This window comes from Haliotis cracherodii, unplaced genomic scaffold (genome assembly GCF_022045235.1).
Source record: "Haliotis cracherodii isolate W230 unplaced genomic scaffold, xgHalCrac1.p SCAF_11, whole genome shotgun sequence".
NCBI lineage: Eukaryota > Metazoa > Mollusca > Gastropoda > Lepetellida > Haliotidae > Haliotis > Haliotis cracherodii.
In genome coordinates this window covers 30140059-30164644 of record NW_027266266.1, presented here as the reverse complement: position 1 = coordinate 30164644, position 24586 = coordinate 30140059, and the positions used below count along the sequence as shown (strand labels likewise).

Sequence of the window (24586 nt, the reverse complement as noted above, 5' to 3'; positions counted from 1 at the left end):
CTAGGCTGTAACAGACTCCCCATGAGTACCCCCGTTGCCGCGCCTCCTGGGTCCATAATACATCCCTCCATGAGACCCACGATTACGACTCGGTGATTCCTGGTTGGTGTAAGTGAGTCGATTACTGATCTTTCTGAGGTCATCATTTTCAAGGACATAGACTTCGCCGTCTATCACTAACTTGTCATAGGAGAGGTAAGCAGTCTTATCATTTTTACGTGCACCCACCATATAAGGGATAAGCCCTGCTCTTATCTTTCTGACTCTCTATAATCGTTCGCTACATGTAACATCTCGTTTCCTTTTAGTTTCTCTCTGGCAAGTTCAGTGACGCTTACCTTGTCCTTGTAGGACAGGAACTTCACTATTTTCGGCTTCTGTCTCCCTTGACTTCTTAGACGATGAGCTCGCTCGATGTCGATAGTGTCAGCAGTGACCATACCAAGGTTATCGTGTAGAAAATCCCTCACAAGTTTCTCAGTCTCCTCCCACTTTTCTCCAATCACGCCCTCTATGCCATGAATAATAAGATTGTTCCTCCTGCTCTAGGCCTTCTTTATCAAGAGGATTTTCCATTTTAGATATTCTTTCTTTAAGTTCGACGTTTTCCGACCTCAACTTCGAAGATTCATCTTTTATTTCATTTCTGACTGTATCAAACTATTTATTAACTTTACCAATGTCCGATCTTATAATCTTGAAAACATCAGTGCTGTCATCCTCGTATTGGTCAGAATGGCTGTTGTTTGAATTAACGTCGTAAACGCTAGAGTAGACTGTCTAGTTGCCATACTCCGAGCACTCCTTCCGCCACTGCACTGACTCCGCGGGCCTGGGTTCAACTCCACGTCAGAACATATTTGTAAGAGTCGTGGTATGTACGGGATGTAAATACAGGCATAAACGTTGTTAATTTCACCAACAACCCATGACGTCTTGCACATTGTCTTGTCAAACTAACTGGTGTACATTTGACCATGATAAGACATCCAACATCCACTCACATAAATAAACAAATTCAACATGAGCAATATCTTCAGATGTCTTGACAAATATGATCCCGATATTCTTAGTTCTTTCAATAATTGACGTGGATTGCGTCTACATGGTGTAAAAACACCCGATACGGCCTCGCCAACATATAAGTGAATCTCCCATATTGCACGTGGAATCAGTGATTGTCACGGGTGACTGAGTGCGTGACAGCGATTGACAAGCGATTGCCTTCTGATGATGTGAAACTATTGCTTCTTAAAACGACATTAAATTGTAATTGATCGGAACATTTTCGTCACAACTGTACTCACATACGTTTTGTGCATCTTACACCGTGTTTCGTTGTTATTGTTGATGTGTATAAGTCCATTTTGAACTCTTTTCATCAGCTCGACGTGAACACGTCCGATCACACCTGACGCATGCGCACCCAATCCGATGGGACTCCACAGAATAACGTTGGATGTACTATAATAACATTGTAACAGCGTAAACACAGTTGACAATTTTCACAATACGCATTTGAGAACCTATATAACATAGCCGAATCACAAAGAGTAACGAAGAATGACGCTTATTTTACGATACAACATTATTCTACCAAGACGTCCTTTCTGGATATCCGAACATTCGCTCGCAACTTGCAATTAAAATAACGTTATTTTTAAGAAGGTAGTGAGTTGTTCACCGTAGATGTAGTTGTGCAACGCAGATAAACGCAATGGCCGAACGTTCGCATTGAAAAGTGTGCTAGATATGGCAATCAATTTGGGGAGATAAGGTACAGATAATCGACGTGAGAATAGTGAGAATATTCAGTAAATACAAATATTAATCTTAACCCCCTGTTCATAAAATGGAGATCGGATTGTTTTCAGGGAGTCATCATTATTTAGATACGGGTAAATATATTTAAACCTGTAAATTATATGGTTGTTTGTGGTACGATGAAAAACTGCATGCAGAATAGAATAATAGTCGTTATTTATTTAATATATGGTCACATGAAAATAAACATATGCTGTACAAACCTGAACTGCACATTACAGTTTCCGCTGGTGCGCAGGTCAGAGCATCTTGGCTCCAAAATTGTCCAAGAGAACATTCTCGCAGAAAAACTGTCCAACCAACTGCCTTTGGTGCACATTGCACATACTTAGAGCAATCACCGGGATATGGATTGAAACCAAATCCTGATGTTACAATACATCCAAGGCACAGATCTGAAAATAATACCATCATTAATTTCATATTTGATTTGATTTGTTTTCCAGGAAATGCTTATACACAAATTTTATGTTTTGCATTTCTCATTCCTATGCATACACTTTGAATCGTCTGGCATAAAATATGTGAAGAAATGCAGTTAATTAAAGAGCATGGTCCAAAATTAAGGACAACGGTCAAATAGACGTAAAAATGGTAATATCGAGAAACCTGAGCCTATGTATCGAGGTCTATTACTAATTGCAAAAAATTGTTTTGAAAAAAGCATGACTGAGTAATGGACACAAGAAGTTCTAGCTTTCTGTATGAGATACATGTTAAATCTTGGCGGATTCGAACCTCTTTAGCAAATCCAGGTGTAATTATTGGTGGGAACAAGCATTTGTAAGTTCAGTTTCATTGGTTTAATTGTTTCTGATGATATTTAGAGAGTAGACATCGCATTTTCAGACCGTAAAGAGCATGGTCAAAGTGCAAAGGTGCAATATCGCAAACAAAAATCGACATATACCAGGTGTTCATTACAGTTGGAGTCAAAATTGTTCTGTAATGGTCCTTAATAATAATTTTCAGTATTGATGTTGGTCATATTTAAAACTGAATCCAACCATGTGAAATTTGAACTTCATTGGTCTGGTGGTTGCTGAGGAGTAGCTGTTTACAGACGACGGCGGCGGCGACAGCCATGCCATGACATGAAGTCACTTGACTTTTTGTGAGGTGAGCTAAAATGCGGACACATTTACTGTTTCTAACAGAAGGACAGCTTGATTTTTTAAAACGATTGCCTACCTTTCTCTTCCTTATGAGATAATGATAGAGGGTGTTTGTACTCACCGGAAGGTAGGTCAGGAGACGATGAAACAGGTTTCAGTGAGTCGCTCGTGTTGGTTGCATCTAATGATGTAAATCTTGTAGTGCCGTCCGTTCTTTGAGTGAGCGAAGTTGCAAGTGTAGCTGCCGATGCTGTACTGCTTGAAGATGTACGCACATTCCCAGTTACAGGTATTATCCCAATTATTGTAGATACAGGATTACTTGGAACATGAACTGTAGTACTTCCTGCTTCAGGAGTGGGAGTTAGAGTACTCCCTGTTTCAGTAACTGAAGTATGTCTTGGAACATGAACTGTTGTACTTCCTGTTTCAGGAGTGGTAGCTGGAGTACTTCCTGTTTCAGTAACTGAAGTATGTCTTGGAACATGAACTGTAGTACTTCCTGCTTCAGGAGTGGGAGTTGGAGTACTTCCTGTTTCAGTAACTGAAGTATGTCTTGGAACATGAACTGTAGTACTTCCTGCTTCAGGAGTGGGAACTGGAGTACTTCCTGTTTCAGAAACTGAAGTATGTCTTGGAACATGAACTGTAGTACTTCCTGCTTCAGGATTGGGAGTTAGAGTACTTCCTGTTTCAGTAACTGAAGTATGTCTTGGAACATGAACTGTAGTACTTCCTGCTTCAGAAGTCGGAGTTGGAGTACTTCCTGTTTCAGTAACTGAAGTATGTCTTGGAACATGAACTGTTGTACTTCCTGTTTCAGGAGTGGTAGCTGGAGTACTTCCTGTTTCAGTAACTGAAGTATGTCTTGGAACATGAACTGTAGTACTTCCTGCTTCAGGAGTGGGAGTTGGAGTACTTCCTGTTTCAGTAACTGAAGTATGTCTTGGAACATGAACTGTAGTACTTCCTGCTTCAGGAGTGGGAACTGGAGTACTTCCTGTTTCAGAAACTGAAGTATGTCTTGGAACATGAACTGTAGTACTTCCTGCTTCAGGATTGGGAGTTAGAGTACTTCCTGTTTCAGTAACTGAAGTATGTCTTGGAACATGAACTGTAGTACTTCCTGCTTCAGAAGTCGGAGTTGGAGTACTTCCTGTTTCAGTAACTGAAGTATGTCTTGGAACATGAACTGTAGTACTTCCTGCTTCAGGAGTGGGAGTTGGAGTACTTCCTGTTTCAGTAACTGAAGTATGTCTTGGAACATGAACTGTATTACTTCCTGCTTCAGGAGTTGGAACTGGAGTACTTCCAGTTTCAGTAACTGAAGTATGTCTTGGAACATGAACTGTATTACTTCCTGCTTCAGGATTGGGAGTTAGAGTACTCCCTGTTTTAATAACTGAAGTATGTCTTGGAACAGGAACTGTAGTACTTCTTGCAGTGTTTCTTGATGTAATAACTGGAACTTGAGTTCCTGCTACAGGAATGGGAACCTGCGTGCTTCCAGTTGCAGTAATTGAAATATGTCGTGATGTGGGAACATGAACTGTCGAACTTGCTGCGTCAGATACATGACCTGGAGTCCTTCCTGTTCCAGGAACAGGGGTAATTCTTGATGTTATGACAGGAACTGGAGTATTTCCTGCTACAGGAACGGGAACTTGCGTACTTCCAGTCGCAGTTACTGAAGTAGTTCTTGAAGTAGGCACATGACTTGCAGTACTTCCTGCTGCAGGTACAGGAATTGGAGTACTTCTTAGTGCGGAAACAGGTGTATTTTCTACTGCAGCCTTAACTGGTAGACCTACACAAATACCAACCATATGAGCAGTAAAATAACGGATTCCATGTTTTTTTTTCTTACAGTCATGTCGTACAACAGAAGACAATATGTCATCCAAAAGTTAAAAAGGGTAAGCAGATATTCGAACCCTTTTATCTTGTCAACTAAAGTGAGTTAAAATTTAGCGTCACATCGGCAATATTTCAGCCATATCATTACGAGAAGTTAATAATAGTATATTAAAATCTGACATTGATGATAGATAGATAGATAGATAGATAGATAGATAGATAGATAGATAGATAGATAGATGTGTGCGTATGTATGTGTGTGTGTGTCACACCGTCAGTCAGCCATTTTGAGAATAACAGACAAATGTATAAATGTCATATTGGCGAATGGTGTTGGTTTCGCTGTCGTCTTACTGGATTCTCGACTAACTGAAATCGTATAAACTTCACATTTAAAACATATTCACTTTTATATGATCTCAAGTTCGGAAGAATGACTTCCCGACAGAAGAGACTTTCTGTGTGGTCATGCCATACGTTCCATGACAACACAGAAAGACCCCTTCGTTGCGTCACACATACCAAATGAAATTGTGTATCCAATCCTTCGAGGCACAAAATAGAGATAGCAAAGATTTTAAGAATTGACCGACGTTACACAGTTTATCCATCGCTCTATGAAGGTGTAAACTCCAATGAACTCATACAAAGTAAACGTTAATTCTTAAATATGTACATTCACAATCGGTCTGGAGCATATATCGGGCCAGTCTTCTCTTTCACTGTGATACTGTCAAGATGAAATTCAGACGCGAGCACATTTCAAATACATTGGCAAGCTGATCAAGGTGAGCGGACAGAATAGGCATCGCTATGCCCGGCATGCAACTTTTCACATGCTGTGTACACGAGTGAGTTTCATTGTGCAAATCACAAATGACCCCCTTCCCTCTCCCAAATGTGCACGAATGACCCCCATCCCTCTCCCAAAAGTGTCCTTTACCTATTACTTTACCAATTAGTAAATATATATCTACAATTACAATATTGTAATGGTAATGATTGGTAATGCTGATGCATGTTTCCTCTCACACTTACATGTGTATTTGTTGGGATTGTTAAAACCTTTCTATTTAACAAAGTTGGATTTACATCTTAATGTATTGTTAAACTCTCTTATGTTCAAAATCATACATTACACTTAGCAATCGTGATTTCGCTCCCTGGGAAATACATTTTGTATTAGACTTTTAGGTCATATCTCAAATATATGTACTTTTTGTTGCTGATATACTACTATTAATAAGGGTTGATAAGCTACCATTACCTTCAATAAAAAAGATTTAATCCTTCAGTGTTCATGAGACAGAAAATGTACTTTGATATCTCTATTTGAGCGAAATGGAATGTTTGTATAAAATTGTGGTATTCCGTTTCAGGTAAACATACGTTTGAAACTTATCTATAACCAAAGGAGAAGGTGTAGGTGATAATGCAGTGTTGGCAATAACAGTGTCTTTAAGATGGTATTTCTGCCAAATGGGGTTAAGAATGTCAATATCTTTTGTTTGTGTCGTTTATATAACCTATCCAAATCACTCTGTTTGAAGATGTGATCCCTCTGTTTGAAGTAGAGATCAACAAAACGTTTCATGTCATTATGTCTAAGTTGTCATAAATACATACTTATTATTTCTTGATCATACTGTCAGAAAACAGACCCTTTATAATTTAGATATTTGCATATGATCTATTACTTCTTTGGTACTGGACAGATCAGCCAGTTATTAACCTGGCAAGAAATGAGATCTAAATTCATCTAAATGATTATTGCAGACCGCCGTATCATAGCTGGAATATTGTGCGGTGTTAAACAACAAACAAACATTTCTAGTCAGTTGTGAATATTGCTGACTACTACGTACCACATCAAACACATAATGTATTGATTGATAGTAAAGTGTTATCTATAAGGTAACTTGTATCACGCAAATTCTAGACTGGCCATGTGATTGTGAACCAACCTAAATTGCATATAGGCATGCTTATGAGCTACTGCCAACACCCCAAATTTAGACAAACCGATGCTTAACTGTGAAGCTACCATCTGTAAGCAAAACGCAAAAGATGACGAGGCGCAATTGCAAAATATGCACGATATGTCTAGCTTATGTAAAGCATACAAGCGATTTAGTGAGGAACATACGAACTATTAAACATGTCACCTCAACTGGTCGACTAACAACTCAGATGATTACACGAAATGATCTTACATTGTGCGAATACTTAAATTCTTACTCACACATTATGTACACTTACAGAAGAACATGTATAAACCCGTGTACTCACCTCCACATATTCGATGCAATATATCATTGACAATATGAGGGTTGCCCAAACCTTCCGCGCCAGTTGGTACCCTATACATATATTGCTGACTAGTTACCACGTGAGGAAGAGATGGACTTATTCCTCCTATTCCTACGCCAAACACCAATATTCCAGAACGACGGGCATATATTCCTTCAGTTACATCAAGCAGCATGTTTAGGGTGCTTGGGCCAGTGAGTAGAACTGTGATTCGGTTGACAGGGGTGGTTATCTGGGACATGTAGTATCTTGATGTCTTCAAACACAATGCCGTATTACCGCCATAATTCGACCAAGGGATACGGGATACAAAGATTTTGAAAAGAGCTAATTGAGATGTTGGCCTTATTTGGTATGTAATTGTATACCCATATGAGAACGCAGACACTATAAGACCTCTCTGTGATAGACTTAATCTGTCAACAAGGCTAGACACTAAGCTTTTCATGTGTGAAAATTCGTTGGCTGTTCTTGAGGCTTGTCCATCCATACAGAAACTGATAGCGACAGGTCTCGCACAATCTGTTGACACAGAAAAAAACGGTATAATTTACCATTTCAAAAGACAAAATCTAATTTGAACCACTTATTGCTATGGCGCTCATGAAATAGATTACTCAGAAAAAGAAATACGGATAAGTTTTTGGGTTCATGTTTTCAATAATCTAATTATATATGGTACTTTACCTTGCAAAATAACAACATTACAGAAACAGAAAAAGGACATTTAGTCCATACCAATAGAGTATGGCAACAGACCGATCCAGCCTGTAAATCAAGACTGGCGCATGCGTCAGTTTGGGCCAATGCAGATTTACTTCCAGGCTCAAACGATGCCTGTGAAGGAATGTACATACGGGCTGTGTAATTCTAATTCGCGGTATCCTTTACGTATCGCTGAGATTAGATTATTCCTTTACCAAAACCCATAGGGTCGGGAGACAAATGTTTGAGGCGGGACCAGCATGTTCGGTATGCTTCACGATCAGTCACCATTTTTTCCATGGCCACCTACGTCTGCTCGAAGGTGAGAATTTGCACTAGTTTCCTCACTTTATGCATTATTCAATACGCGTAAATGACAACAAGTAGAAAGTTAAGATTTTGCACATGTTAGAAACAAGGATAATACTCGTGACTACAAAATCAGAAATATCGACATTTAGTAAACAGGCCTTATTGCTGAAATGACACACGCTAGACAGCTGTGACACACTGTAAACAAATACGACAGTGGTTTCAGTTAGATCAGATCGAAATCGTACTTTATGCACATCAAAGTACGATCAGGTGGACAGTGCTGTCCGCTCTCTTGAATATTATTAAGTTTTTCAGAGATGTCTAAATTTTTATGTTTTAGTTTCAAAATCACACAAATTCGCAAAAAGCCTCTATATTAATGTTGCAACTTACACGTGCAGTAATGATTTCTTAAACATAGAAATACAGTCATAGTCAGTGATTTTCGCTCCAGCAGAATGTTTTGAAATTCAATATTTTAGCATTTCTATGAAGAGGCCGGACCGACCGAATGAATTCCCTGATCTTTTGCATGTGAATACCCTCTGCTAGCGCGACCCGCTAAAAACATTCAAAACGAGACTCGGTATACACATATGGTACGGACCAGCACTGCTGTTTACCACGCTGCTGTGGTGAAAGACGTAAAGACAAAGCGCAAAAAGACATTAACAAAATGAAGAAGTTCGGAAACAGTGGATTGTAAACAGACATAGTGTTTGGGGACCTTTTCCAAGGTATGTTAGCATATATACTGAGTCAAATTAAAAACTTTAAAAGTAATCCCATATATGATATACAACGGACAAATATATCAGAGAAGGTAATTTTTAATCATTAATGTCCAAAGAAGGATTTTAATTAACGGTGGTAACCATAATTTGTTCCAAGCACCTACGGTATTCGGTAATAACATCAACAGTTTAAATCATAAGTCCCAAGCACGAGAATCTGATGGCACACAAGTTCAGTAGCGTGTATGGCCACCATGTGCGTTGACAACTGCCTCACAACGCCTCCGCATGGACCTTGTGATGCAAAATGGTGCCAAGATCTTGCAAATTTTGTGGTTGGTTCTCGAGAGTGCGCAGACTTCTGCCAAGAGCATCCCAGACGTGTTCGATGGGATTGAGGTCGGGAGACCTTGACGGCCAGTCCATGACGTTGACAACCGCATTCTGAAGGAAATTCCTTGTCAAAATTGCTGTGTGGGGTCTGGCATTGTCGTGTTGGAAGATCAAACCGGGTCCATGTGCTGCCATAAAAGGCAGAAGTTCGGGTGCCAGTACCTGATCGCGGTAAGCAGCAGCGTTGAGGTTGCCACGGATGACAAGAAGCCTGGAACGTGCATTGCCACAGAAAGCACCCCACACTATGACACTTCCGCCTCGAAATCTGCCCAACGTAAGTGTCGCTGTGCCCACAATTGACGTTGACGTCTGTGTAATTGAGTCAGAATCGGCCCGCAGTATGGCCGTCATGCTTGAAGGTGAGCAGTTCTCAGACGATCGTAGTGATATCTGGTGCAAATTATATCTTGCTTCAACGATTCACAAAGCGCTTTTAAGTTGTGATAACAATCCTTTACATGTAACAGGTATAAAATCAACCATTTTGGACAACTGTACCAAAAAATTTTTATTATGCGTTGTATATATGTATATAGGGTTGTCAAACAGACTACAACTTGTTTACAAGTACCATAATTGGTTGTCTGTCTATCTCTATCTCAGGTATATTACTCTCACAGCTTCGTCAAGTTATAGGGTCAGTTCATTCTTGTTTAAGGGTAGTCAGGTTATTCAAATTTAGTATAATTGTTTTACTGTCTTGATCAAAGGGCTGAAGGCTAGTTCTTTGTCTTGATTGGTGGTTTTAGAAAATCAGTGTCACCAGCCATCTTAACACCTTGTTAACACAAGTTCACAGGTTAGTTAAAAGTATTACTCACCCGTAAATACCCGGGGTAGAATAGGTCTTCAGAAACCCATGCTTGCCGTAAAAGGCGCCTGTGCTTGTTGTAAGAGGCGACTAACGGGGTCGGGTGGTCAGGCTCGCTGACTTGGTTCATGCATGTCATCGATCCCAATTGTGTGGATTGATGCTCATGATATTAATCACTGGATTGTCTGGTCCAGACTCGATTATTTACAAACCGCCGTCATAAAGCTTGAATATTGCTGAGTGCGGCGATAAACAACAAACCAACCAACCAACTCATGGTATTACTAACTAAACTATTAATCTTACTGATAACATTAAATAACTTATAGTAATATATTATTTGTGATATTGTAAATAATGATTTATGAGTATGAATGTTATGAATGGGTTCATGAAACAATGTCTTAGATTTCAGTGTAATGGTTGTGCACTATTTCAATCGAAATGCATATCGTAAAGCTTTATCTGTATGATTATTATCTGATATGTAATAATCGGGAATATTGTAAATATGGACATAATGCTATTTATGAAATATAGATATTGCCTGCTTTGTATTTTCATGATCAACAATGGTCGATAGTATGTGAATGTTATTTATCATGTAGGCTACTGCATACAAACATATTAGAAGGACTGGCCGAAATCTACGCTCTTTGTCACCCTTAGGGTATGCCTCTGTTATAGTTTGTATAAATGTTCTGTATACTATCAGTAATGTTCAGCTGGTAGGTAATATATTACTATTTGTTTATGAGTTAACGCGATTTACTTATTATGAAATTCTAATGCTACAGATCATATATACATATGCAGCGACTTGACAATGAGATTTTTATTGTTTTTTGTGCAATATTTAATTGATTTGTATATTTATGTGATAGATGTGTTTAGGAATACTTATTTCCTTTTTAATGTTGTTACAGAGTGTCATGCAATAGCGACAGTACATTGTGGAAATAAACAGGTGTTTCACACACCGCAGCCTTGGTCCTTATGTGACTAGACCAGCAGCGGCTGTAACATACACATTAAACCGTTTGTCACCAATTATTTAGTCAAATGTGATGATTGTTCGTTTTTCAATCAATGACTTTATTTCTTTACAAATAGATTCCGAATGTTTCCCCTTATCATTTTTATTATTTAAAAACTGTTAATAGCCAAAGTTTCAAAATTAGAAAAAACACGGAAGTCTTCAATGCCCCCATTGCAACTGTCCCGACATAATTTTCACTTCTACGTCACACTTGGTTATTGCATGTGTATATGTCTCTAGTTGACCACTGTATTAACAAAATTGTTCGTAACCTTGTATGAAACCTATACTGGTAATTCATTGTATGAATTTGTCATATTTGACATGCTGGAATATTTTTAATCGATTACACATTTGCATAAAATGAAGCAAGTGTGATCTTTGCATTTATTATTTATGAAAACCTGCAGTTTCTAACCTTAAGGTGTTATATTGGTTTATAGTACCTGGAAATGTTGAATAAGCATCCTTCAATACAAAATGGATTTGATTTCACTGAAGATATATTTTCAGCTTTGAGGAAGAAATCATCAGCACAGATATGACCACCAATTTAACCTAGAATTTTAATTACATGAGACCATTATCTGTATGGTATGCTTCCATATTGGCCAGATAAAGCTGCTAAAAAATAGACTTATGCCGCACAGTCAACCCATGCTATAGGCACTGGCCCCAACTGTACAAGCATTCTGACCATGCCCATGGCGTTTATTTATTACAAGGTTTGGAATCATGTTTTCAACTGGAATATAGTGGTGCAGGAAAGCTTTGCAGTGACTGGTGGGTTAGCTAAATTTCATGTGCCGGTCAATACCCATAGGCAGAGTAGTATAGGTAATGGTTGTTCTGCCGCAACCCCACTGGAGCCAGATTTATATACCTATACCGCTACTACAGGGGGAATTTTTTATGTCAAAATGATGATGCGATTCAACGATCGACATGATTCGTATTAAAAGAATTATCAATATTAATTAATAAAGGATAAAATTTACTATAGCCCACGAGGATATTGGAAAGGTATAGGAGCAATACAAAAATTAGCCATCGTGGCTAAGGTATCTAAAGATGTGGCCAAGGATTGGTTAAAGAAAGAAGCAATGTGGCAAATATACTTACCAGCACTGCGTTATATCCTGAGGAAGAAGTTTGATATTTTTACAACGAATGAAGTTCATCAGGCTGACCCCTTGTTTCTTCCCCATGACAAGGTAAGACGCAAAACGTATAAATACGCATTAACCGTAGTGGATGTGGCTAGTCGATTCAAAGAGGCTGAGCCATTAACCTCGAAAGATTCAACAGAAGTAGCTAATGCATATATTGCATATATAAACGCGGACCACTAAAATGGCCTAAGTTATTTCAAGTAGATCCTGGTCTTAAGTTTATTGGATCAGTAACTAAACTGATAACAAAGCACGATGTTGAAATCAGGCGTGGTGAAAAAGAGGCCCACCATAGTCAAGCAATCGTTGAAAGATCTAACCGGACATTAGCAGAACGTTTGTTTGGATATCAGTATGGGATTGAAATGAAATCATAACGATTAAGATCAACCGAATGGGTAACATGATTATCAGCTGTTGTATCACCGCTGAATAATGAAGTAACAAGATTAATCGGGAAGGAACCATCCAATGCGATTAAAATGAAATCTGTGACTTCCGAATCTTCAGCACCGAGGAGAGGCAAAGATCAAAAACTTCCGGATACAGTAAGCGTAAGATATTTATACCAGCTCGGTGAACTCAAAGGAGGCCAACGTTGCACAACCTATCCGATTTGGTCCCTTAAGATATATAACATTAGTCGGTTGGTTATGAGAGAAGTAGAGCCTATTCTTTATTATCTTAAAGATGGACCAGACAGGTAGTTACACCATCCTTATCTATCCATCTCTTTGAATTTAAGGGGGATAATGATGTCTTGTTAATTCTTAATCCATATATCCTGTGATTGACACTTCTTAAAGTGTTCATCTTGTGTTTGAATGTTCTACCATTGAATAATGCTTCTTTATACTTTTTTACCACATACTTCTTAACGCCCTTAGCTTTTCTTATCTCCATTATCGGACTTGTTTATAGAATTTATCTTAGGTCTTAATCCGACATACTCCGCAATAGGAGTCCCAGCACATTCATCCTTCATCTTACCTAACACCTTTTTATTTACTACGCTGTGCAGTTGATTATCTTTTGGGAAATCGCTCTTGTCGTACATATCTATTTACACATCCTCGGTTTGTATTTCCATCAAAAAAGAATCTGTGTCTGTATATAACACCTCGCATCTATCGCCGTATTGCTTCTTAAGTTCGTTGTAATAACAGTCATACATTAAGTGTTTTGACAAGTCAAGAATACTCATACCAACGTACACCAGTCTGTTGAATTTTATATTACTTTTCTGCATATGTAGTGCGGCTAAGTCGTTATCAAATATCTTGCTTCTGTTAAAAGCCAGACTGGCTATAAGTTTCCTGAGTCTTTCTTCCTCATTAGTTCTAACTAATTAAACATCAACACGCTTCCTAAGATTCTCCATAGTTTTACCAAATACTGAGTTATTCATGAGCTTATATAGGTTCTTTTCGAAATCGCTGGTAGCCATCTTTCTTAAATCTGTGTTCAGTCTTGTATAGGGTTCCATCCAAGGGCTTTGATCAAACTTTAGACCTCTGTGTATTTTCTTTAGTTTTATACCTAATGAAAGATATAACTGGAGATTTCTGGAGTGAACTATATAATTTGTCTTCTCCATCAAATTTGGTACGAGTTTTTCTACGTTAGCTAACCTAGTATTACCCATCAAGGAGTGTTGATATTCCGACATCCAATCTTTATTAACCATAAATCTTTCTGGAGCAAGCAGATAACCTTTATGTTCTTTGTGTAACGAATTTGGATATTCCAAGTCAAGTTCTAGTATGTACCCTTTATTCACATCAACCTTGTGAATATCATTCACATCAATATCATTCACATCAACCCACTCAAAACCACCCATGGGTAAAGGTTGACTCATAGCCCATCCATACAGATTGTTGGCGTCAAGATATAATATGTGCGTATCGGCTTTACTCGGATCATATCCTTCCACTAATTTATTATTAGCCTTAGAATACCTTTTCGCAGCCATCGATATACCACCTCTTAATCATTTCTCAATAAACAAGTGCATATCGTAATCGGTGAGTAGTTTTAGTTCTACACCGGTCTTCTTCAACAATGCATCCCACGATAGTCCAGGACTGGAAAAGTACCATGCCGGGTCCAAGCCGTATTGTTTTAAACATGTCTTTCTAAATATCCTGAATATATCGGCGAGTAACAGTAAATCAGTTTTTGGGTACAGATCGTGATAATCACCTAAAATCTTACAACCTAATTTATCCCACACCGTCAGAGCGTGTTCATAATAGACATCGGTTATTTTAGATTCTGTTAAGTTACTATAGAATGATTCAAGGGGTGGTAATTTAGTTCCGGAGAATCTAGACCAATCATCCATATATTCGTAAGGACACCTTTTCTCAACAACAAATGACAAGTTAACCGATCGGTATATTGATTTGTTATTGCAAAGTCATCGGGATTGTTCGCATTAGCTAAATTGTCCAGGGAAGATAACAGAAACTGTACTGAGTCTATGAATCTAAGCCCATTACTTTGCGTTATTCTGGCTTTCCCATCCTTGTCCGTATGATGTATAGTTTTAGTCAATGAGAATGAGATGTATTTTTCCATATTGCTAGGAATGCACGTTAAGCCACCGTCGGTCTTTGAGATTGTTTGCATGATGAGATGAGAATCATATCCTAAGGTTGTGAAACACAACAGGGATGGGTATTGTTTGAGAATTCATATTTAGTTTCAAGTTACTCTCGTTATGAGTGGCTCCCCGATAATTACCCGTGACGTGGCAATGATCTCTTACGGAATCCCCATTCAGGGGTTTATTACAAACATGACAACTCATTGACTTCTTTTAGGCCCTCCAATCATTCTTCGTCATACACATGGGTTTCTTACACGATCAATTTTCCCTGATTACTCTCTCTTCATTTTGTAGATATTCTAGGAACTTTCCCGCTGTATAAGGACCTCTGTAAATCATGGGCGGGTTTGTTTTCACATCATACCTTACAACTATATATCCAAACCCACAAGGAATATGTCCTTGAGTTTTGTACGTAAAACTATCTTGATTGTTTCAGTTGGAATTTTCTATAGGTTTCATAAGTGCTTCAAAGTCAGCGTAAATTATATACGGTACTGGCATTTGATTACAATAATGCTCAAATTTTAATATATCTTTTCCCTCTTCAGGCATATCAATCCTGATAGCAGTCTATCAAACACCTCTGCAGTCTTCTTTATGCGCTTCTTATAAATCTTGTCTGCTGTACCCATGCAGGCATCTTTCGCAGAAATATTTCTTTCCTGCATGTTTTGTTTGATCGTATAATAGCCTGTTTAAACTCTTTATCCATGTATAATGATATTTACCATCTTTTTCGATCAGAAAGGAATTGATTCTGGGAATATGTTCTGGGGCGGAGCTTATCCTGTGTACAACAATTCCTTTAGAAGAATGTACGAAAACATTTATAGCTAAATTATTTTGCTTTTCCGCCTCATCAATTTGCGAGATTGGTGTAGATTCGTCTATACCATCAAGGTTAAGTCCGTCGTTTTGGGGATAGCTAGAAGGTCTATTTGCAAGTTTAGAATCTGCAGGGAACAAAGCAGATCTTATCATCATTCTGAAACAGTCATCGCCTTTATTTTGTACATTAATTATAGCTTTTTTCTTTTTTATAATATGAGGGTAAATCTATATAAGATCCACCTTTGAAAGGCATATAATTTGCTATATCTAAATATAAACTATCGATTTTATCCACACCCCAACCCGAACCTCTATTAGTGCAACGTTCTAAAGTTTCTTGTATCCCCTGAATTAATGTATCTAATGATGCGTTTATAGTATTGGATTCCGTTATAACTTCTTGATTGCTTCGGAAATAAGGTTCGGAATATTCAGTGCTATGGTCTGCGTTACTTTTACTCAATGACATTTTAACTGTCAGCTGGTATTTTATACTATTTAAATCATCATCGCATTCTTTTGGAGATGCATTAATTTCACATTTTACAGTATTTACCAATGCCGGCTGTGGGTACAAATTTTAACTCAACGGATTGATTATTTTTATCAACATCGCCAACTGATTTATTATCTAGTAAATCAATCAATTCAGCTATTCTCAATCGAGAATATCCACATAGACCACGTTGTTTTGCCAAAGCTTTCAGCTCTCTGACAACATAAGTCATTGTGATATATAACTACATGTGAACTAATCTCTTATTGGTTTGAATTCTACCCAATCTATTTATTCCATTTTGGTAAGCCTTTTTCCTCTCATAAATAATTTGAAACTGTTTCTTGTCATAACCGTGACTCTTACATAAACAGTAACTACCTTTGACCCCAATCCGACATACAGAACAAGAATAATTAATATGCCCTTTTCTAATTGCAATGGAATGGATTCCACAAAAATCTGCAATACAGCTTTTTCCACAATTTTGTAATTGGCCCATGCATATGAATTTACATCTTGATGTGCCTCTCGCCATTGTGATAAATGTACACTTCTAGTATCATGTGTCTAAATGTGTGTCGTCAGCCGAGTCCTGCCCAGCCGAACATGAGCAGTCAGCCAGTCAGGGTTATTAATAGCTGATAAGACTCACCCTGACATAGTGTGTTGACAGGTCATGGCTTATGCATAATAACATAGCTAAATATAGACACACCAGTCAATCCCAACATTATACATTCTATCTCTCAGTCTTTTTGAGCCTCTGACGGTGTATAAAACTGACTTATTGTTGGCCTCGGTATTGGGTCAAGTTTCTTTCTATAAACAAGGAAGTATTCATGCATGGCAGATTCAACATCCTTAAACGTTTGAATTGAATGCCCTTGTTTACGCAGTTCATCATTGATAAAATCTAATCTTAACATCCTGGGGGGCATGGGTGGCCCAGTCGTCTAAGGCGCCGCAATTCGCTGTGCAGAGTTGCGTCCCTTGGGCACGCCAGAAACCTATGATTGTGGGTTCGAATCCCGGTTCGCCCCGATTATGTTTCTAGGTTTGTCAGCACCATACCCATGCTCGTGGGTTTCACCGAAGTGGTAAACGTCTGAGACCTGCATCACTTCGGGCTTTCCTCACACATTAAGCTGACACGCCGTGATATAACTGGAATACTGTTAAAAGCGGCGTAAAACCCAACTCACTCACTCACTCACTTAACATCCTATTTTGGGTCCATTGTGACTGGGCTGTTTCGAATTGTTCTAATGCTTTATTATGTTGTTTACGCTCCTCTTCAACTTCTTTAGTGTTTGATTCCCTCAGAGTAAAAAATAAATAATTACTACCCGAAAAAGCAAGAGCATTAACAATAGCTCCACCGACCATCATCGCAATTGATGCCATAATGTTTTGAACTGTGTTCAATAATACTATGTTTATAAAATATTCAAATGTTTAATTACTTCATTATATATTCTGGGATAAGCCTTTGTTTGATGAGTATATCTTTGTTGCCATTGCCAATCCAATATCAAGAATCATCATACCGATATCATAACCATTAAAATCTAGCTTGGGTGGTGTGGCTTTAGTAATCATTTTAGCTATACGGGCATAGCCAATGGCCAAGCCAGTGACCACCGCTGAATGATACGTTGCGTTTACCAGCATTTTACCGTCTGTAACTGGAGAAGTCATGCTTTATAACATTACAACAGGGCTTAACTCTAATTCTTCCATGAATTTGGAATTTACTCAATTCTGATTGGTCAATCAGAGGCTATTAAATCACAATAAAACCCCTCTGATTGAAACAGCTGGTTTGACGGCCGCATCACCGCGGAAGCTGATATTCATACAATAGTACTATTTTCGGTCATTGTCAGTAGGCATAGTTAAATAATTATATCTACAATTACAGGTTACAAAATGCACAGATGCAGTTACTACAATATTCAAAGGATGTGTGGCAATACATTTCGTGCAGAAAAACACGACAGAAATCAACAAAGGGAATGTATTTACGTTTTGGAGACAACAGAAGACTTGGAATTTGGCGCATTTCTATATACGACTGTGACGTCATGTTTTTTGCGACATAATGAGTGATATGACGTCATAATGGTGACGCGCGATGTAGAGCGAAAGCCTTGCAAAGCTTGCTTTGTTTTCTTTAGGGATGCCCACCTCATGGTAGCTTACCAAGTTGCCGTGCTTATATGCTTTCAATGCCTGTCATAGGTTCAAGTGAAGTATTACGGTGTAAACAAACTGCACAGCACCACATTTTGTTCGTTGATTCCGTAATTCAGGTCGATATCACACTCAAAACACTGAACTCAACCCATGCCGCTTCACTCAGTATATTTGCTAACACCAAAGAGTTCCCGTTTTATTTAGTCATGGTAGAATGGAGATAAACATACTGTGTTTTCAATGTAGAGCTAGGTTACCTGTAGATTTAACAGCGCTAAATTTAATATTTGAAACCTCACGCTGTGCGTTCGGTTCCGAATTCAATTTAGCGGGATTAAATCTACAGGTAACCAAGCTCCACATTGAAAACACAGTATGTTTATCTCCTAATTGAACTTGTGATGCAATCCCTTGTTGTTATTGTGCAATCGCTGGTGACGTTTTCTCTTCTCTGGTCTTAGAAAACAATATCGTTGCTATAGCAACAACCCCTAGTACATAGGGACCCCAAGTTTTAATCGGACGACTATGTTCAATATTTGAATTGTGTATTAGTTTTGCCTTCCTCGCTAGCGCACCCTTCCTACCAGCTGCAACTTTTCGAGGATTCTTAGTCAATCTTGGTTGTTGTTGTGCAATCGCTGGTATTTCCTCGTTCACTTGTTGTGATTGTGCAATCGCTTGTGTTTCCTCGTTCACTTGTGGTGCAATCGCTTGTGATGCAATCGGGGTTTGTATTTCTGTCTCCATTATTAGTAAGTGGGCATGTATGTTAAAATTGACAATACCTAGCCATTATTAAAGCAGGGGTCACCTACGCTAAGAACATTACGTGTCTATGATAAAACTCACAGCTTACTGCACTTATAGCGGGTATGATGAATGAGTCTTTCTCGAGGTTCGCATAAATATGGGTAATGTTCTGCCGGGATAGGAAGAAACATACTAGCTACGACTGTGTATAGTTGTAACAACCGAACCTATTGTTTTAGTCATGGTAACTCCCAGTCTAGACTCATAACGCGTGTACAGTTTTTTAATTTCTTCATCGGTCATGGTATCAATTTTTCAGTGGTATAATTTTCACCCAAATATTGGGAACATTTTCCACCGGCTACCAAAGCAGCAAGTCTTTCTCTATGTTTATCTAAAGATTTATCTGTAACTACTTCTGCATGTTGAACAGGTTCTTTGAGCATTTGTTCGATAAGTTTGTCGCATTCCATAATATAATACCTAAGGAGATATTTAAGTTTAACATGATAAAATATTACATATCCAATACAGCCCGAAATAATAAACTGTTGTAAAAGAATGAGGATTTCAAACCACATTATTACATAATAACCGCTCTAATGTTCAATTTATCGTATTTTTGCTATTTTTGCTATCATTGCTAAATTCTGCTCAGCAGTTGCTATATTTTTGCTAAATTTTGCTATATCTTTTCTCAGCAGCTGATAAATTTTGCTAAGCAGTTGCTAAAATTGCTCAGCAATTGCATAAGCAGCTGGTTGATCGTTTTTACAGTGTTTCATTTCTGCTAACAGTTTTCTGACTGTATCTCGTTTTGAGCTTGGTATAAATAACATCATTTTCGCGTAGACATTCCTCAAATGAATCACGGTCTTTGCATTGAAACAAGGCTACCCATTTAATCTGCTCTCTGAGATCTTTCAGGACAGAGTTGTATTTTTGAGTAAGTACCCAAAAGCTATGCTGAGCTATGTATTCCGGAGAATGCTAAATATGAAAGCATATCTTTCTTTTGGGTAAGTTTTTTACTCGCACTGCAGTCGTCTATTATGAAAAGGGTGGATTCACCTTTGAATTTTTTGTGACATACTCGTAAACAGTCTTGTAAACAATCGCCCGGATCAACTCTGTGCAACCCAGGATCATTCATTACCCAATCTCTCGATAGGTATGTTTTATTAACGTTTAAAGTCGGGCACAGTATAATAATATGGCCGAAAACATCCCGACAATGACTTTGCAAGATATCTAGAATAAAAGCTGTTTTTCCACAACCCGTTTGCCCGCAGATGATAGCGCAGTGCGGTTCTTTAGGTAAAAGATTATTAATAGATCGCTTGCACGAATCTTCCATTCTGTATATTAAGTTGCCTGTTCATTATCATGTACAAATATATGTTTAATTTACCAGCCGCTTCGAAGAGCTTTGTTATCTGTATAGTAACACCCTCACTGGCATTTTCTATTCTCCGCCCACTGCCATGTAGTTGGTCATCGTCTGTGGTTCGCATGTTGAGCCATAGCGCTTACTTCATGGTAAGGAATTCAGCCATCGATACATCCCCGAGAGACAGATCTTTCACAACCGTGTTAACTTCTGGGCTTTGTTTTATAGAAGGGAGTTTTTTAATCTCATCCCACTGTTGATATGCTCACATGCTTTGACTATATAGTTTATTAGGCACACCCTCTATAGTCAATTCTTCTTTTGTAATCTTGGGATTGTAGAACTTCTCGGTATCTCTTGCAAATGCTTCAGAAAGGTCCTCGAACAACATTTAAAATACCCTTTAACGATCTCGCTTGGACGTTTAGATTGATATTCCACATCAAATCTCTTTTGTTCCTGGTGATCTAGCACGCGGTCGTACAAAATGGCTAAACTGCTGGTATACTGGTAAAGAATTTGTCTGGCTAATTCAGGATCTGTTATGATATCATACTCCAGTGAGATATTGTCAATAGAATAGCTACCATCTTCAGTAGCTTTGATTACTCTGCCGTAGTCTTATGAGTTCGTATTCTAACCTATTGCCTGGGGATGCTTGATAAAAGGGGCATGTGACTATCTAGTAATTCAAAGTCTAGCGGAATATAGAATCGGTTAACTAATGCATCAGCAACAGCGTTATCTCCTACGACAGTATTATCGCCATTATCAGCACCCACACGCAGTCTCAATGTGTTCTGATTACAAATACCTTGGTATTGTAAGTTTTCCCGTTCTTTAGCCGTTTTCCAGAGATCCATGTAACAGAAGTATACATCTCTAACGTCAATACTCAAAACCTCATTACCGCTAATTTTAATCGCGATTTTCTTAAAAATCGCATCACCTATGTTCTGAACGATCTCTCTGCTAGCGTTGGTAGAATTCAAACTAATTGTAAATGATAGTCGTGCAGTTCCTGGAACTAACACATCGTGTGTGCCTAGACTAGGAAAGCGAACCAGAAGTGTTTGATTCTGATCGATGGTACTTGGGTTATTAGTTATAGTTACAGACTGGCCAATTGCTTTGACCCCTAACGGATCCCAAAGTCTATGTTGTGGATTTAACTTGCGTCTGTATTGCAAAGACATTGTTATATTGAAATTATGATGATTTTAATCTAGATAACTTTGATAATTGAAGAGGGTACTGATGAAACCAGCTTTATGAATCTTAATGATGAACTTTTGAAACAAGCCGTTAATGATTATTACGATGCCTTAAAAGAAAGCCCTATTAGACGTGACTATTCAAAGTTTACGATAGATAGTAAAGGAATATTGTGACTGCGTGGCTCTCCGGATATTGATCATATGAATTCTCATACTTGTAAGCCCCTAGCCTTGTGTACGATAGCTAGTAAACACTGCATCATATTGTTCGTAATGAATTAGGTTTTGTAGACTACTTACGAGAAAAACTTTCTGCGAAGAATACTAAGGTTCTTCAGACTGTGCCTGCTGAACCCGGTGTCATAGATAAATATAATTTGGAAGAAAGTTCGAAGCTGGCCTCGGACGGACTCAGAGAAATCTTGGATACCTACTAGGATAATTCCACGTTACAGGTATCACCATACTCTGGGCTCAGTATTAGGGAATTACAAGGTCTTGAAAAGGCAATGCATACAATGCGGGGAGAACTCATCAATAATATAGCCAAGCTTTCTGAACTCGACAAGCATATAGCTTATGAGAAAACAAAACTTGAACAAGCGGGTAATGAATTCAATAGACGCCGCGTTGCTGAAAGATTGCGTAACTTAGAAGACAAAAGATCGGCCCGACCCGAAGCTGCTTCGTTCCCAAATCAGTCGAATTCGAGAAACTATCGATCAAGTCCTCAACAATGATACTACACTGGCCGATAAAATTAAAACATTGTTCAGAGAACAGGGGATAACCATTGCCAGTATTTTAACCACATTGGGATTTATTATATCGACTTTGACTCTCGCGATCCACCCACACCACCTTGTGATACAAATGGGGTAAAAGAGTGGATAAAAAATCATTTAAAAGCATTAGGAGAAGCACTGGGAAAGCTCACTGGGAAAGCCGCATCTTCACTTCCAAGTATAATAGGGAGTATAGTTTCCTGGCTCTTGAATTTATTAGCTAAAACCACCACTTGGCTTAGTCAAAAATTGCTGGGCTGTTGTACTTATCTGCTAAAGACAATTTATCCAAATCATGAGTAAACCAGCCGCGATTTTAAGCGGCAGTATGTGGTTGTGTGTCAGAAGACGGTGGTTTCGATGACTGTGGCTTGACTATTCCCGTTTCGCCTGGGTTTGTTTGCGTTATTAATTCGGTGTTAATATCTGAATTTTTACCTGCTTTTCGTTGATCGGTAGGAATAACAATTTTATTACTATAAACGATCACTTGACCGATCTTAAGTTCCATATCACTCGGAGACATGTATAGTCCCGGTGCATAAATGTAGTCTACTTTGGATTGAGGGTACTGTAATACATCTTGATAATGCTTTATTGAAGATGGTATGTCAACTAGCAATCTCATTAAAATCAGATCTTGGTTCTGGCTACCGCTAGACAAAGATCTTAGTACATCCAATTAGGGTTCACGTCAGAACAACCTTTCATTCGACCAATCAGAGCGTCGCTTACCACATCATGAAAGTGACAGTCGGAATGTGGTTTCTAATCATGCAGCCCCGAAAACTTTAAAACAGGGTATTCCGAACGATAGTTACGGGCTTAACGACTGAATCAGTACAATGTAGACCATATATTAGCAATTCGAGAATGTTCTTTTGTTCAGCTTTCAAATTTTTAAGTGAGAAATTGTCAAAATAAGTTTCAAAGCGTAGTCGCCAATTTGAAATTAGCACCGTAAAGCACGAGAAAGCTGCCTTCTGATTGGCTAATATCAACTTCTTGTCAGTAATTCCCTTGGTCATTCAGAGTTTGCGAAAGGTCAGTCTGACGTGACCTGTAATGGGACTAAGAGAACTAAGATCTGATTTTAATGAGATTGTTCAACTGGTGAATTAATAGCATCCTCTATGTTTGCAACAAACTGTTTTTGTGCATCGAGCGCTGTCCCAGAACCAATAAATCCCGTTCGTGTTTGCGATTGTGCACAAAGAATTGCCCATACATAAGTTCTTATTGATTCATTAACTCTTACAACTTCTGGGTCAGTAAAATTATTTTCTGTTCATCAATAAGAAATTCATTATTCTAAGCATTTGCAGTATCGTTTGCAAATATAAATTAAACCACTCTTAAAACTCATAATATCACCTCTCCAGTCATTATTCGAAAGTTTCCAGTCTTAAGACCAATGATGGGTTTTTAGAAAAAAAATCATACATTCTTATGTAAAGTTTGCTTGTATGCAACAACTTAAACTCATTAAACGGACCTTTGTTAACTACTTTAAATAAATCATTGCTTTCTTCTTTGACGGTTATTTTTTCCTGTGTAAGGAACACCTAAACCATGGTTAATTCCTTTAATACGCCAATCTTTACTCATAGAAACATTAAGTTTATTACAAATACGTTCGAAAGCCTTCTTATCGTATGGATTATTTGTGGGATTCCATGCTCGATCCTGCTGTTTGTAATCGGGCACTAATTTCTTTAAGTATACGTCTAATGTGATAGTACACGGGAAATGATAAAACTTACTTATTTAGTTCAAATCCTGGGGCATAAAGAGATACACCACATCCTGTTGTGGCACACCATATGGCAAAGTTTAACTGGTTCTGCCAAAATTGCATTGGATTCTGGAACCAATCATGCACCATTTTATCGTTAGTTAGCGGGACCCTGTAATTTTCAAAGATGTCAGGGAATTTAACAAAATATATAGCCCTAGAGGCACTTACTAAAATCAACTGATTCGTAATGTAAGTTGATTTCATATTTAAGTTATGATA

General features: G+C 38.3%; 1 protein-coding gene across 1 annotated transcript; it reads right to left on the bottom strand.

Annotated features, from left to right (window-relative positions):
• On the bottom strand, window positions 1-19174 carry LOC139455012 (uncharacterized). The gene is made up of 4 exons (XM_071236599.1): window positions 19012-19174; window positions 3262-4746; window positions 339-511; window positions 1-180 (listed from the first exon to the last, which is right to left on the bottom strand). The coding sequence occupies exons 1-4, from the start codon at window positions 19172-19174 to the stop codon at window positions 1-3; spliced, it is 2001 nt and encodes a 666-aa protein (XP_071092700.1).
• Window positions 19175-24586: the final 5412 nt, after the last annotated feature.

Coding starts and splice junctions, on each gene's coding strand:
- LOC139455012 (XM_071236599.1), bottom strand. CDS start 19,174: ATGGAGACAGAAATACAAACCCCGATTGCATCACAAGCGATTGCACCA. Junction 512..3,261: donor TACTACAGTTCATGTTCCAA/GTAATCCTGTAT, acceptor TTCATGGCATAG/AGGGCGTGATTGGAGAAAAG. Junction 181..338: donor TCCTGTCCTACAAGGACAAG/GTAAGCGTCACT, acceptor TCCTATGACAAG/TTAGTGATAGACGGCGAAGT.